Here is a 15,490-nt window from a genome sequence, read left to right as displayed (position 1 = left end):
TTTGTTGGCCCCAAACCCGCCAGTGGCCCCCCCTGGGTTGCGATGAATCAGCCGCGGCCTTTCCCGGCCCCGCGGGATTCCCCCATGCACCGCCACCCCCGTCCCGCCACCGCCACCCCCGTCTCGCCACCGCCACCCCCGTCCCGCCACCGCCACCCCCGTCCCTCCATCCCCATCGCCATGCCCGTCCCTCCACCGCCACCCCCGTCCCTCCATCCCACCCCCGTCCCTCCATCGCCATCCCCGTCCCTCCATCCCCGTCCCTCCATCGCCATCCCCATCCCCGTCCCTCCATCCCATCCCCGTCCCTCCGTCCCCATCCCCGTCCCTCCATCCCCATCCCCGTCCCTCCATCCCCGTCCCTCCATCCCCATCCCTGTCCCTCCATCCCCATCCCCATCCCTCCATCCCATCCCCGTCCCTCCATCCCATCCCCGTCCCTCCGTCCCCATCCCCGTCCCTCCATCCCATCCCCGTCCCTCCGTCCCCATCCCCGTCCCTCCGTCCCCATCCCCGTCCCTCCACCGACATCCCCGTCCCTCCATCCCCGTCCCTCCATCCCCATCCCCGTCCCTCCATCCCCATCCCCGTCCCTCCATCCCCGTCCCTCCATCCCATCCCCATCCCCGTCCCTCCGTCCCCATCCCCGTCCCTCCATCCCATCCCCGTCCCTCCATCCCCATCCCCGTCCCTCCATCCCCATCCCCATCCCTCCATCCCCATCCTCGTCCCTCCACCGCCACCCCCGTCCCTCCATCCCCATCCCCGTCCCTCCACTGCCACCCCCGTCCCTCCGTTGCCACCCCCGTCCCTCCATCCCCATCCCCGCCCCTCCACCGCCATCCCTGTCCCTCCATCCCATCCCCATCCCTGTCCCTCCATCCCCATCCCCGTCCCTCCATCCCCATCCCTGTCCCTCCATCCCATCCCCATCCCTGTCCCTCCATCCCCATCCCCGCCCCTCCACCGCCATCCCTGTCCCTCCATCCCATCCCCATCCCTGTCCCTCCATCCCCATCCCCATCCCTCCATCCCATCCCTGTCCCTCCATCCCATCCCCATCCCCGTCCCTCCATCTCCATCCCCGTCCCTCCACCGCCACCCCCGTCCCTCCATCCCCATCCCCGTCCCTCCATCCCCATCCCTGTCCCTCCATCCCCATCCCCATCCCTCCATCCCATCCCCGTCCCTCCATCCCATCCCCGTCCCTCCATCCCATCCCCATCCCTGTCCCTCCATCCCCATCCCCGTCCCGCCACCACCATCCCGGGGGGGCTCCGACGAGGCCCCCGCTGCCCGGACACGGTGGGCGATGGCGAAACGCTGGAGTTTCCCCTCCAACGCGGGGGCCCCGGCACCGCGGGGGCGGCCGAAACCCCGCGGGTCAGCGCCGGGGCGCCGAGATGGGGTCCCGTCCCGCCGGCGGCACGGGGGGCGGGAAGGAAACGAAACCCCCTCCTCGCTTCCTCCGCACCCCCCGAGGGAGGAAACGGGGCCAAATTGGGGCACGAAACGTTTGGGCGCCGGCACCGCCGCGCCGAGGCCAAGGCAGCGCCGGGGTGGGACAAAACGCCGGGTTGGGGAACAGGGAGGGGGGTCTGTGGGGGGGACACGCGTGTCCTCCCCACTTCCCCTTCCCCGAAATGCCACCGCCGTGGGGAAGCAGCTGCGGTCGAGCGGTGCGAGACCGAGACGAGGAAGCTCCGGCGCCGGCACGAAGCGGCGGCATCGCCCGGCCAAATTCTGGGTCCCCCCCACGCCCCCCTCCCCACAGCCCCGTCCCCTCCGCCCCTCCCCGAGGAGCCGGGGGGGGGCTCGGGGGTCCCCGTCCCAGGCCACGAAGGAGGCGGAGACGGGTGGAAAAGCGCCGTTTTAATACAACCGTCGCCCTTGCCGGGGCGGGGCGGGGGGGGTCACCGGGTTTTTTGGGGGGGCTCCCGGGGGGTCACAGCGATGGGGTGAGGCCCCGGCAGAGCCGGCTGCAACGGGGCCCCCCCGCCGCGTGCCAGCACACGGCAGGACCACGGAGCGGGGTGGGAGGACGGGCTGGGGGGGGGGGTCTTTAACACGTCCCCCCCGGCCCGTGGCGAGCGCCCCAGGCCCGGCTTTCCCGGCAAACCGCCCCCCCCGGGGCCAAGAGCAGCGGTCGGTGCCACCCACGGTGCCGGGGAGCAGCCGGGGGCAGAGGATTTGCCAGTGGCGCCACGGGGTGCCGCGGGGCGCCGGGCGCGGGGAGGGGCCCCGGGACCCGTCCGACAGGTCCCGCGGGGGCCCCGGGGCTCGGGCAGGGCGTGGGAAGAGCAACACGCGTGTCCGTGTCCCCCCCCCGCCCCGTCCGTCCCGAACACGCGGCGGCCACGCAAACCCCGGCATCGCCGCGGGGAAAACCAGGAGGGGACCTGGAGGAAAACCGGGGGCGGGGGGGGGGACCAAGGTGCAATTGTCCGTCCGTACCTAGAAAAACGCCGCGCTCCCGTCGTACCCGCCGCCCCCCCCGGGCGTGGGGCGGCCGTGGGGCGGGCGAGCCCCCCGCCCTAGACCGAGGTGGTGCAGTCGCGGGTGATGGGCGAGGTGGGCAGCTCGTATTTGGGGGTGCCGCGGTCCAGCGAGCTGGAGGTGCGCGGGGGCAGCCCGCAGCGCCCGGGGGGCCGGTCGCGGCGCCCGGCCCCGCAGCAGCACAGCACCCGCAGGAACTCCCGCCGCATGTCCTTGCTCCGCAGCGTGTAGATGATGGGGTTGGCGGCCGAGTTGAGCGTGGCGAAGGCGAAGAAGTAGTTCGCTTTGTAGAGGACGCGGCACGCCCGCACGGGGCACGAGGCGTCCATGAGGAGGATGATGAAGGCCGGCAGCCAGCAGACGATGAAGGCGCCCAGGACGATGGTGACCGTCTTGAGCAAGGCCAAGGTCTGGGCGCTGGCGATCTCGGCGTGGCTGGAGCGGACGATGCAGTAGATGCGGCTGTAGAGCCCCACGATGGCGAGGAGGATGAGGGTGAAGATGGTGATGACGAAGAGGATGTAGCGTTTGGAGTAGAGGGGCAGGACGGTGGAGCAGTCGCCCAGGTCGCTCATGCAGTTCCAGCCCATGATGGGGAGGCTGCCGATGGCGGCGGCGATCACCCAGCACGCCCCGATCAGCAGCACCATCCGGCAGTTCTTGTCGCTGCTGTAGACCTTGACCTTGGTGATGGCCACGTGGCGCTCGATGGCGATGGCCAACAAGCTGAAGACGGAGGCGGCCAGGGTGGCGAAGGCCGTGCCTTCCCGGACGAACCACTGCACCGGCGTCAGGTTGAACGTGGTGGCTCCGGAGAGCAAGATGTTGGCCATGAAGGCCAACCCGGCCAAGAGGTCGGAAAAAGCCAAATTCCCGATGAAAATGTACATGGCCGAGTGGAATTTCTTGTTGCGGCAAACGGAGATGAGCACCAGGAGGTTCTCCAGCACGATGAAGCAGCACAAGACGACGATGAGGATGGACACCACCCAACGGGAGGTGGTGGGGGAGCTTTCCGTGCCCTCCTTGGTGTAGTTGTAATGCTCCCGGATCTTCTCCGTGTTGAAATATTCCTTGTAGATGCTCCCCATGGCTCGTCGCCGGCCGCGGCTCCGCCGGCCGCCCGTCCTGCCCAGCTCAGCGCCGCCGGGACATGGTGACGGCGATGGGGGGCTGCGGGGACCTGGCGGGACGGGAGAGACGGGGTGGGAACGGCGTCGGCGTCCCCAGACGGCGGTGAGGTCGGGGGGGGGTGGGGGGGGGGGGGTGTGCGTGCACATCTGGGCGCACATCTGGTTCGGCGCGAGATCCCGGCGCGCGGCACCCGCGCCGGCGCGGCAGAAATGACTCAAAAAGGAAATCCTGACGGCAGATAAGAGACGCACCTTGGAGCGGCCCCGGGGGTGCCGGGGGGACCGTCCTGCCGCCGCCGCCGCGGGGGGGGGGGACGCGGGCGGCCGGAGGTGACGCCCCGGGGTGAGCACGACAAACCGCTCTGGGGGGGACGCTGGGGGTGCCGGGGGGTGAAGCGCCGGGGTGTCTTCTCCGGGGGGGGGGGCGCTGAGATGGGCAGGACGCCCCCAAACCCGCCGTGGGGAGGGATGGGGACCCGGGACTGACCCCCCTGGTTTATGGGGGGGGGGGTGGTACTGTCTCCCAGTTGGGGTGGGGGGGACTGTGCGCCCCCCAGTTAGGGACAGGGGGGACACAGTCATGTCCCCTTTCTGCTGGTTTGCAGGGGGGACACCCGGTACTGTCCCCCGCCCCGGTTAGGGTGGGGGGACACCCGGTCCTGCCCCCCCTCCATGAGGGAGGGGGTCCCTGTACCTGCCCAGTTAGGACGGGGCACCCAGTACTATTGTCCCCCCCCCCGTTTAGGGACGGGACACCCGGTACCGTCCCCGCTGCCCAGATTCGGGCCAGGACCCCCCGTTAGGGCCCCCCCGGTGCCGGGACCCCGCGGGGAGCGGGAGGGTCCGGGGCGGGACCGAGGGCCGGGGTTGGGGGGGGAAAAGCGGGGGGAAGGGAGCCCAGAGCTCCGCCGCACCTCCAGCCGCCGCCCGCGCCGTCCCGGTGCCCCCCCGGTGCTCCCAGTGCCCCCCCGGTGCTCCCGGTGCTCCCGGTGCCCCCCCGGTGCCCCCCTGGTGCTCCCGGTGCCCCCGGTGCCCTCCCGGTGCCCCCCCGGTGCTCCCGGTGCTTCCGGTACCGTCCTGGTGCCCCCCCGGTGCTCCCGGTGCTCCCGGTGCTGCCTGGTGCTCCCAGTGACGCCGGTACCATACCAGTGCCCTCCCGGTGCTCCCGGTGCCGCCAGTACCATATTGGTGCCCTCCCAGTGCTCCCAGTGCCCTCCCGGTGCCCTCCCGGTGCTCCCGGTACCGTACCAGTGCCCTCCCGGTGCTCCTGGTGCCGCCGGCGCCGCCCGGTGCTCCCGGTGCTCTCGGTGCTCCCGGTGCTCTCGGTGTTCCCGGTGCCGCCCGGTGCTCCCGGTGCCGCCGGTACCGTCCCGGTGCCCTCCCGGTGCTCCCGGTACCGCCGGTGCCGCCCGGTGCTCCCGGTACTGCCGGTACCGTCCCGGTGCCCTCCCGGTGCTCCCGGTGCCGCCGGGCGCTCCCGGTGCCGTTCCCGGTGCCGTCCCAGTCCTCGCAGCGCTCCCGGTGCCGCTCCCGCCCGCCCGGGCTCCTGCGCAGCCGCGCCCGGTGCCGGGGCACCGCCCCTCGCTGCCGCCGCTGCGGGACCCCCCCGCCGGGGCCGGGAGGAGCCGCCGGGGCCGGGAGGAGCCGCCGGGGCCGAGACCTCCCCGCCGGGAGCTTCGGCCGCCGCCGCGGAGCTGCCGCCGCTTCCCGTTCCCCGGCACCGGCCGCCCCCGGGCCCGGCGGCTGCGGGCGGAGCCACGGGCGGGGCGGGGAGCGGAGCGGAGCGGAGCGGAGCGGCGAGGGACCCGGGAGCCCCAGCCGGGAACCGCAGCGGGAGCGGCACCGGGAGCCTGAAACAGGATCCTGAGCCGGAACGGCACCGGGAGCCTGAAACGGGAACGGCACCGGGAACGGCACCGGGAGTGGCACCGGGAACGGCACCGGGGGTGGCACCGGGAACAGCACCGGGAGCCTGAAACAGGATCCTGAGCCTGAAACGGGATCCTGAGCCAGGAACGGCACCGGCAGCCTGAAACAGGAACAGCACCGGGAACGGCACCGGGAGCGGCACCGGGAGCCTGAAACGGGATCCTGAGCCAGGAACGGCACCGGGAACGGCACCAGGAGCGGCACCAGGAACGGCACCGGGAGCCTGAAACGGAAACGGCACCGGGAACGGCACCGGGAGCCTGAAACGGGATCCTGAGCCTGAAATGGGATCTTGAGCCGGGAACGGCACCAGCAGCCTGAAACGGGAACGGCACCGGGAACGGCACCGGGAGCGGCACCGGGAGCCTCCACCGGGATCCTGAGCCGGGAACGGCACCAGGAACGGCACCGGGAGCCTCAACCAGGATCCTGAAACAGGAACCGCACCAGAAACGGCACTGGGAACTGCACCAGCATCATCAACCGGGATCATTAACTGGGATCCTGAAATGGGATCCAGCTCCAGGAACTGGACCGGGATCATCAATTGGGATCCAGAACCGGGATCCTGCCCCAGGATCCTGAACCGTGATCCAGCCCTGGGAACGGCACCGGGATCCTCAACCAGGATCCTGAACTGGGATCCTGGGCTGGATCCTGAACCGGGATCCTGCCCCAGGATCCTGAACTGGGAACCACACCGGGATCCTGCCCCGGGATCCTGTATTGGGATCCTAAACTGGGATCTGCAGCAGGACCCTGAAGCGGGATGCACCCTGGGGTCCTGCACCAGGATCTGCACCGGGATCCTGAACTGGGGTCCTTAACTGGGGTCCTGAACCAGGATCCTGCACTGGGACCCTGAACTGGGAACCGCACCGGGATCCTGAACTGGAATCCTGAACTAGGATCCTGCACTGGGATCCTGCACTGGGAACCGCACCAGAATCCTCAGCCGGGATCCTGCACTGGGATCCTGAACTGGGAACTGCACCAGAATCCTCAACCGGGATCCTGAACTGGGATCCCGAACTGAAAACCACACTGGGATCCTGCACTGGGATCCTGCGCTGGGATCCTGCACTGGGAACCGCACCGGGATCCTGCACTGGGATCCTGCCCCAGGACACCCCTCCCAGCACCCCAGAGCACCCGGGGGGTCCCATTACCCCAAAGTGCCAGGGGGTCCCGGGCTGGCGGGGCCGGGGGGGCTGGGAGCCCCCGGCTGCGGGGGAGGGGCCGGGGGGGGGGGGCGCACACAGGGGCCCCTTGTTCCCAAAATAACCCCCCAGCTCCGGCGCGGCAAATTGGATCAGCGGGGGCCGGCCTGGCCTGGCTTAGCGCCGGGGTCAAGCGGGCGCGGGGGCGGCTGCCAGATGGTGCCGGGGCCGGACGCGGCTCCGCGGCGGGGGGCACGCGCCGTGGCCCCCCCGCCGGCACACGGGGGCACGCGGGTGGGCGCCCCGGCACGGCGCGGCATCGCGGCGCGACCCCCCAGCCGGCCGCTGTCACCAAACCATCTCTTGTCACCAAACCATCCCTCGCTGTCACCAAACCATCTCTCGCCACCAAACCATCTCTCGTCGTCACCCAACCTCCCAGCGTGGGACCCCCCGAAAGCTCGGGGACCCCCCGAGCCGCGCGGCGCCGAACCGGCCGTGGGGTGTTTACCGAGCGGCGACACGGGTGCCGCGGCCCCGGCAGCACCAAATGCCCCAAATTCCTGCGGGTCCGGCGGGCGCAGCCGGCAGCACCCAAGGCTGCGGGGACGCCGGGGGATGAACTGGGCACAACGGGCACCGGGGGGGCACGGCAGGGCTGCGGTGGGGCCGGCAAGGGCACGCGGGTGCTGGGACACCCTATGGGTGCCGGTGGTGGCACAGGGGTGCTGGGACACCCCCCTGGGTGCCACCAAGGGCATGCGGGTGCTGGGACACCCTATGGGTGCTGGGACACCCTATGGGTGCTGGTGGTGGCACATGGGTGCTGGGACACCCCCCTGGGTGCTTGGACACCCTGTGGGTGCCACCAAAGGCACATGGGTGCTGGGACACCCCCCTGGATGCCACCAAGGGCACGCGGGTGCTGGGACACCCTATGGGTGCTGGTGGTGGCACATGGGTGCTGGGACACCCCCCTGGGTGCCACCAAAGGCACACGGGTGCTGGGACACCCTATGGGTGCCACCAAACACGTACGGGTGCTGGGACACCCCAGCGGGTGCCAGTGATGGCACACGGGTGCCAGCACCCCAGGGCACAGCCCCACCGGCACCCACGGCACCCATAGCGGTGCCACCCCCCCCGTGGCAGCGATGTCACCGCCATAGCAGTGCCACCAACCCCGTGCCAGTGCCACCAACCCCGTGCCAGTGCCACCGACCCCGTGCCAGTGCCACCGACCCCGTGCCAGCGATGTCACCCCCATAGCGGTGCCACCAACCCTGTGCCAGCGATGTCACCCCCATAGCGGTGCCACCCGCCATGGCAGTGCCACCGACCCCATGGCAGCGATGTCACTGACCCCATGGCAGCGATGTCACCCACATAGCGGTGCCACCGACCCCATGGCAGCGATGTCACCCCCATAGCGGTGCCACTGACCCATAGCGGTGCCACCCCCCCATGGCAGTGATGTCACCCCCACAGCGGTGCCACCCCCCCCATGCTGGTCCCACCCCCCATAGCAGTGCCACCCCCCCCATGGCAGCGATGTCACCCCCATAGCGGTGCCACCGACCCCGTGCCAGCGATGTCACCCCCATAGCGGTGCCACCCCCCCCATGCCGGTGTCACCCCCCCATAGTGGTGCCACCCCCCATAGCGGTGCCACCCCCCCATGGCAGCGATGTCACCCCCATAGCGGTGCCACCCCCCCGTGGCAGGGATGTCACCCCGCAGCGGTGCCCCCCCGGGCGCCCCCGCAGCCGTTAGCGGTTGCACAAGCCGGGGCGGGGGGGGGGGCGGGGGGGGGTGTCACCACCCCCATCCAGCTGTGGCCCAGATGTTGGTGACACCCGAACAGCTGCCCGCCCCGCCCCCCCCCCTTCCCGCCACGGGGACAATGGCCCGGGGGGGGGGACACACACTGTCATTGTCATGGGACCCGCACCCTAAACCCCGCAGCCCTTGGGGGGGGGTCCCGCACCCTGACCCCCCCCCAACCCCGGGGTGTCACCCGTGGGGGGACCCAATTGTCACCACGGGGCTCCTCGTTTTGTCCCCGCGGGGGGGGACGAGGACACCCGTGGGTGCCCCCCCGTGGGTGCCCCCCCCTCGGGGGGTGGAATTGGGTGGGGTTTTTTGGGGGGGGGGACACGCGTGGGGGGGTATGAGAGTCTTACCGGCCGTTTTCTCGGTGCCCGTTGCAACATGTGGAGCGGGGGGGGGGGGAAGCGGGGGCGGGGGGGGGGGCGGGGCCGCCCCGCCCCCCGGGGGGCGTGGCCGTTCCTGCCCCCCCCCCCCCCCCCCCCCCGAACGCCTGGGTCCTCCCTGTTCCGAGGCGGGCGGGGGGAGACCCCAAAAATGGGGCTGGGGGAGCCCCCCCCCGTCCCGCCGCGTTCCCCATTTTCAGGGGGTTCCCCACGCGGGGGGGGCGCGGAGCCGCGTGACACCGGTGACAGGGACACGTCAAAATTTGGGGGGCCCCAGGCACCCCCATTTTATTCCACACCCCCCCCCCTCAAAAAAAAAAGAGGGGGTCCCAGCAGCGCTGGCGCTTTTTTGGCCCTAAAACTAAACCCATTGCGGGGGGGGGGGGGGAGTTGGGGGGCAGGATCGGGCCCCTAGGCCCAACTTTTTTTTTGGGGGGGGGGAGGGTGGGGGGTGGGACTTCCCTCCCCCCCCCCCAAAATGTGATTTTGGTGCCTCCAAACACTCCCAGGATTTTCTACAGAGGAATTTGGGGGGGGACACACAAGAATCCAGCCAAGGGGGGGCTGCGAAGGACCCCCCCAGCCCCTAATATGGCCCCCGGATGCTGGAGAGGGCTCGGGGGGGTCCCACCGCCCCCCCGGCGCCGAGAGGCCGCAGCGAAGGGGCCGGGAGGGGATTTAATTGGAAACAGGCGGCGGGGTGGGGGGCGGGCAGCGGGGCCCCCCCGGGACCGAGCTGGCCGGAGGAGCCACCCCCGCCCCCCCGGCCCCGGATCCGCCGCCCGGAACGGCCCGGGGGGGGGCCTGGTGGGACCCCCCCAATCCCAGTCTGGCCCCCCAATCCCAGTCTGGACCCCAAATCCCAGCCTGGACCCCCCCCAATCCCAGTCTGGCCCCCCAATCCCAGCCTGGCCCCCAAATCCCAGTCTGGACCCCCCCAAATCCCAGTCTGGACCCCCCCAATCCCAGCCTGGACCCCAAATCCCAGCCTGGACCCCCCCAAATCCCAGTCTGGCCCCCCAAATCCCAATCTGGCCCCCCAATCCAAGTCTGGACCCCCCCAATCCCAGACATGACCTCCCCAATCCCAGACTTGACCCCCCAAATCCCAATCTGGCCCCCCAATCCAAGTCTGGACCCCCCCAATCCCAGTCTGGACCCCCCCAATCCCAGCCTGGATCCCCCCAAATCCCAGTCTGGACCCCCCCAATCCCAGTCTGGACCCCAAATCCCAGCCTGGACCCCCCCAAATCCCAGTCTGGACCCCCCCAAGCCCAGTCTGGCCCCCCAATCCCAGTCTGGCCCCCCAATCCCAGTGTGGGCTCCCCCAAATCCTGGGTTCAGCACCAGTTACCAGAACATGGGGGGCACTGGCTGTTCTGGGGGGCACTGGTGGGTCATGGGGTGCACTGGTGGTGATTGGGGGGCACTGGGGGGCACTGGGGGGCCATGGGGGGGCACTGGGGGGCACCGGGGGCCATGGGGGCCATGGGGGGCACCGGGGGCCATGGGGGGCACTGGGGGGCACTGGGGGGGGCACCGGGGGCCATGGGGGCCATGGGGGCCATGGGGGGCACCGGGGGCCATGGGGGGGCACCGGGGGCCATGGAGGCCATGGGGGGGCCCCGTCTCCGCCGTCCCGCCCCTTCCCCATCTTCCTCGTCCTTCTTTCCCGCCTCCTCCCACTTCCGCCGGAAGCCCCGTCGCGCTCCTTCAGACGTCACCGCGGCGCGCCGGGCGCTGCCGCCATGCTCCGTGCGGGCAGGCCCCGCGTTGCCGCCGTTGCCGCCGTTCTCAGGGGCCGCGCCCGGGCCGGGGCCGCGGGGGTGAGGGCGGCACCGGCACCGGCACCGGGAACGTGGGCGGGGCTCGGAGGCCACCGCCCCCCCCCGCCGACAGTCCCTTTCCCACAGGTCTCGTCCGGCCCCGCCGCCCCCGCTGGGTCCCCCGGGCCGCCCGCGGTCCCTGAGCCCCGCAGGGGTGAGTCCGGGACGGGACGGCGGGGACAGGGTGGCCCTGCGCTTGGGGACATCAGGGATGGGGTGTCCATGGGGTTGGGGACACCTGGGGACAGCAGGGACAGGGTGGCCCTGGGCTTGGGGACAGCAGGGATGGGATGTCCTTGGGGTTGGGGACATCAGGGATGGGGTGTCCATGGGGTTGGGGACACCTGGGGACATCAGGGATAGGGTGGCCCTGGGGTTGGGGACACCTGGGGACAGCAGGGACAGGGTGGCCCTGGGCTTGGGGACATCAGGGATGGGGTGTCCATGGGGTTGGGGACACCTGGGGACAGCAGGGATGGGGTGTCCTTGGGGTTGGGGACACCTGGGGACAGCAGGGACAGGGTGGCCCTGGGCTTGGGGACATCAGGGATGGGGTGTCCATGGGGTTGGGGACACCTGGGGACAGCAGGGATGGGGTGTCCTTGGGGTTGGGGACACCTGGGGACAGCAGGGACAGGGTGGCCCTGGGGTTGGGGACACCTGGGGACAGCAGGGACAGGGTGGCCCTGGGCTTGGGGACATCAGGGATGGGGTGTCCATAGGGTTGGGGACATCAGGGGACATCAGGGATGGGGTGTCCATGGGGTTGGGGACATCAGGGGACAGCAGGGATGGGGTGTCCATGGGGTTGGGGACAGCAGGGATGGGGTGTCCATGGGGTTGGGGACACCTGGGGACAGCAGAGATGGGGTGTCTCTGGGGTTGGGGACACCTGGGACCGGGTGGCCCTGGGGTTGGGGACATCAGGGATGGGGTGTCCATGGGGTTTGAGACATTAGGGACAGGGTGTCCTTGGGGTTGGGGACATTAGGGACAGGGTGGCCCTGGGGTTGGGGACACCTGGAGACAACAGGGGCTGGGTGTCCGTGAGGTTGGGGACACCTGGGGACAGCAGGGACAGGGTGTCTATGGGTTGGGGACACCTGGGGACAGCAGGGACAGTGTCTGTGGTGCTGGGAACAGTGGGGACAACCTGGGGACAGCTGGCCCTGGCCTTGTCGTGTCCCCGCTTTGTCCCCAGGTGGTGCCATCACTGTCCCCTCTGCCCGTGTGCCCCCAGAGGTGCTGGTGTCCCCAGTGTCCCCGGTGCTGGTGCCACCACTTCTCCTCTGTCCCTGTCCCCAGAGGTACCGGTGTCCCCAGTGCCGGTGCCACCGCTGTCCCCTCTGTTCCTTTCCCCAGAGGTACCGCTGTCCCCAGTGTCCCCAGTGCCAGTGTCCCCGGTGCCAGTGTCCCCGGTGCCGGTGCCACCAGTGTCCCCTCTGTCCCCGTCCCCAGCAGCGCCGGTGTCCCCGGTGTCCCCAGTGCTGGTGTCCCCAGTGTCCCCAGTGCTGGTGCCACTGCTGTCCCCTCTGTCCCTTTCCCCAGAGGTACCGGTGTCCCCAGTGTCCCCAGTGCCGGTGTCCCCAGTGTCCCCAGTGCTGGTGCCACCACTGTCCCCTCTGTCCCCATCCCCAGCAGCGCCGGTGTCCCCAGTGTCCCCAGTGTCCCCGATCCTGCGTCCCTGCGCTGTCCCCGTCCCCTGTCACCGCTCCGCGGTCCAGGCCTGGGTGGAATCTCTTCGTCACCCCGATGACAAGTTTCGGGGTCTCACCGACCTGCACCCCGATGTCTTCGCCGTCAGACCCAGGTCTGGGGGGGCCCTGGGGACACGGGGGGCGGGGGGGGGTGTCCCCAAGTTGGGGGGTGACCTCGCTGAGTGTCCCCTGTGTCCCCAAGGCTGGACATCCTGCACACGGTCGCCATGTGGCAGAAGAACTTCAAGAGGATCGTGAGTTTTTTGGGGGGGGGGGTGGGGTTTTTTGGGGGGCAGAGGGGGGTTTACAGGGTTTTTTTGGGGGGGTACGGGGGGATTTGGGGTGAGAAAAGGGAGGTTTAGGTTTTGGGGGGGGTTGGTTGGGGGGCAGAGGAGGAATTGGGGGGCCAGAGGGGGATTTAGAGGTTTTTTTGGGGGGTAGGAGGGATTTGGGGGGCAGAAGGGAGATTTTGGGGGGGCAGAGGGGGGTTAGGGGTTTATTTTTGGGGGGCAGAGGGGGGTTTTGGGGGGCAGAGAAAGGTCAGGGGGGTCAAAGAGGCTTCACAGGGGGGGCACAGGGGGCTTGGGGGGGGCAAAAGGGGGGTCAGGGTGGTTTTTTTGGGGGGGGGCGGCCCCTTCCTGCAAGGGGGGCTGGTTCCCCTCCCTGTGTACAGAGAGGGGGACACCGGGGGGGTCCCCAATTGTCCCAAACTGTCGTCGTCCCCCCCCCCAGAGCTACGCCAAGGTGAAAACGCGGGCAGAGGTGCGGGGGGGGGGCAGAAAACCCTGGCGCCAAAAAGGCTCCGGCCGGGCCCGCCAGGGCAGCATCCGCTCGCCGCTCTGGCGCGGGGGTGAGTCCTGGACCCCCGCCCGGGGAAATTGGGGGGTTCCGACCCTCCCGGGGGGGCCGGGAGCCTCCTGGGGGGGTCACCGAGCCGTGCGCCCCCCGCTCAGGGGGCATCGCCCACGGCCCCCGCGGTCCCACCAGTTACTACTACATGTTGCCCATGAAAATCCGGGTGCTGGGGCTCAAAGTGGCTTTGACCGTGAAGCTGATGCAGGTACGGGGCGGGGGTCGCGGGGGGGTTGGGGACACAGTGATGCCCTCCCCGCATTAATTATGTGTCCCCCCCTCCCCGTGCTGCTCGCAGGACGATCTTCACATCGTGGACAACCTGGAGATCCCCACCAGTGACCCCCAGTACCTGCTGGACCTGGCGCGGTACCGGCACTGGGGCCGCTCCGTCCTCATCGTCGACGTGTGAGTGGGGCTGGGGGGGGTGGGGCACAGAAAGTCCCGGGGGGGCCCTTGCGGAGTGTCCCCCCCTCTTTAATCCCCCCCCCATTTCCCCATTTCCCCTCCCAGTAACGAAACCCCGGAGAAAATCAGCACCGCGGTGGCCGAGCTGAAAACCATCAACCTGATCCCGGCGCTGGGTGAGAGCTGCGCTTACCCCCCCAGGACCCCCCCAAAATGTGGCGGGCACCCCCAAAAATGGGGGGGGGGCCTCCTAAATGTGCTTTTCACCCCCCCCGCCGCGTCCAGGGCTGAACGTGCACAGCATGTTGAAGCACGAGACGCTGGTGGTGACGCTGGACACCGTCACCTTCCTGGAGAAGACGCTGCTGTGGCACGACACGCGGTACTCGGCGCTCTACCCCTTCTCCATGCCCTACAGCGACTTCCCCTGAGCCCCCCCCAGAAAGGGGAGACCCCCCCCAGAAAGGGGAGCCCCCCCCAGGGGCAGAACCCGCCCCCCATCCCGTGGGACGGGGGTTTTGGGGGACACCCGGGGGGACATTAAAAGGAGGTTTGTGCGGCTGCTGCTTCGCTTCCTGCTGGGGGGGGTGATGCCACCTCCCTTTGTGACCCCCCCCGTTTTTATAGTCCCTTTTGTGAGCCCCCCCACTCCCCATTTTCAGTGCCTTTGCAGCCCCCCCATTTACAGCCCCTTTGTGTCCCCCCCCCATTTTTACAGTTCCCCCATTTACAGCCCCTTTGTGACCCCCCCCATTTTTACAGTTCCCCCATTTACAGCCCCTTTCTGACCCCCCCATTTACAGCCCTTTCTGACCCCCCCACATTCACAGCCCTTTTGTACCCCCCCATTTTTTCAGCCCCTTCGCAGCCCCCCCCGTGTTTTTGGCCCCCTTTCCAGCTCCCCCATTTACAGCCTCTTTGTGACCCCCCCATTTTTACCATCCCTTTGCCACCCCCCCATATTAACAGTGCCCTTGTAGCCCCCCCATATTGCCGGTCCCCCCGTGCCCCCCATTTTTGCACCCCCCCATTCCCAGGACCCTGCGCTGTCACCCGCATTCGGCGTCGGGGGGTGACCGGGATTTTTGGGGACGCTCTGGCGGGGGGAGGGGGGTGGGGCAGGTCTGTGACCCCCATTTTCCAGGGATTTTTCCCATTTTTCGCCCGTTTTGCGGCTCTGGAGCGGGAAAATCCCACGGTGCGGCCGCTTCCTGTGGGCGTTAACGAGCCACCCTCGTTAGCGGGAGGACAGACGGAAGGACATGGGGGGGGGACGGGGGACGGGGGACAGCCCCGGCTGGGGGGACACGTGTGGCCGCACCAAGTGGCAGCGGGGTCGGGGCCACCGGGGCGGCCACCGGATGCGGGGGAAGTGGCTCGAGTGCCGCGGTGTCACCGGAGCCGCCTCGGTGGCCTTGGCGGGGGGGTGGTGGCACGTGGGCCTGTCCTGCGGCGGGGGGACAGCGGTTGCGTCTTGTCCATCTGTCCCCTGTGTCCCCCGTGTCCCCTCTGTCCCCCACGTCTTTTCCCAATCTGTCCCCATGGCACCCCAGGTCCCCCCATCTCTGCCAATCTGTCCCCGTGTCTCCCATGTCCCTGTCCCCCCGTCTCTGCCAATCTGTCCCCATGTCCCCCATGTCCCTGTCCCCCCGTCTCTGCCAATCTGTCCCCATGTCCCCCATGTCCCCCCCATCCGTCCCCGTGTCCCCCAGGTCCCCCCAATCCGTCCCCATGTCCCTGTCCCCCATCTCTCCCAATCTGTCCCCATGTCCCCCA

The 15,490-nt window shown here is 69.8% G+C and overlaps 3 protein-coding genes across 5 annotated transcripts; 1 reads left to right on the top strand and 2 right to left on the bottom strand.

The window, feature by feature from the left end:
• Positions 1-1,859: 1,859 nt before the first annotated feature.
• Positions 1,860-8,916, bottom strand: S1PR2 (sphingosine-1-phosphate receptor 2). Of its 2 annotated transcripts, none has more exons than XM_065654976.1 (2): positions 8,902-8,916; positions 1,860-3,679 (listed from the first exon to the last, which is right to left on the bottom strand). In XM_065654976.1, the coding sequence occupies exon 2, from the start codon at positions 3,585-3,587 to the stop codon at positions 2,535-2,537; it is 1,053 nt and encodes a 350-aa protein (XP_065511048.1). In that variant the 5' UTR covers positions 3,588-3,679; positions 8,902-8,916; the 3' UTR covers positions 1,860-2,534. The 2 variants fall into 2 exon arrangements, with proteins under 2 accessions (XP_065511048.1, XP_065511047.1); XM_065654975.1 differs by lacking the exon at positions 8,902-8,916 and adding an exon at positions 4,878-5,435.
• Positions 3,634-10,547, bottom strand: LOC136000906 (collagen, type I, alpha 1b-like). The gene is made up of 7 exons (XM_065654904.1): positions 10,403-10,547; positions 8,902-9,049; positions 6,886-7,318; positions 6,728-6,783; positions 4,544-5,781; positions 3,882-4,056; positions 3,634-3,679 (listed from the first exon to the last, which is right to left on the bottom strand). The coding sequence occupies exons 1-7, from the start codon at positions 10,545-10,547 to the stop codon at positions 3,634-3,636; spliced, it is 2,241 nt and encodes a 746-aa protein (XP_065510976.1).
• A 114-nt stretch (positions 10,548-10,661) lies between these two features.
• MRPL4 (mitochondrial ribosomal protein L4) lies at positions 10,662-14,275 on the top strand. 2 transcript variants are annotated; one of them, XM_065654979.1, is made up of 9 exons: positions 10,662-10,757; positions 10,845-10,911; positions 12,399-12,567; positions 12,657-12,708; positions 13,187-13,304; positions 13,408-13,514; positions 13,605-13,714; positions 13,820-13,890; positions 14,000-14,275. In XM_065654979.1, exons 1-9 carry the CDS (start codon positions 10,680-10,682, stop codon positions 14,143-14,145), a joined length of 918 nt encoding a protein of 305 aa, XP_065511051.1. In that variant the 5' UTR covers positions 10,662-10,679; the 3' UTR covers positions 14,146-14,275. The 2 variants fall into 2 exon arrangements, with proteins under 2 accessions (XP_065511051.1, XP_065511050.1); XM_065654978.1 differs by having other exon boundaries at positions 12,396-12,567.
• The last annotated feature ends 1,215 nt before the right edge of the window (positions 14,276-15,490 follow it).

The sequence above is a fragment of the Caloenas nicobarica genome, chromosome 36, assembly GCF_036013445.1.
Source record: "Caloenas nicobarica isolate bCalNic1 chromosome 36, bCalNic1.hap1, whole genome shotgun sequence".
Lineage (NCBI taxonomy): Eukaryota > Metazoa > Chordata > Aves > Columbiformes > Columbidae > Caloenas > Caloenas nicobarica.
This window is presented reverse-complemented; position numbering and strand designations above follow the sequence as displayed.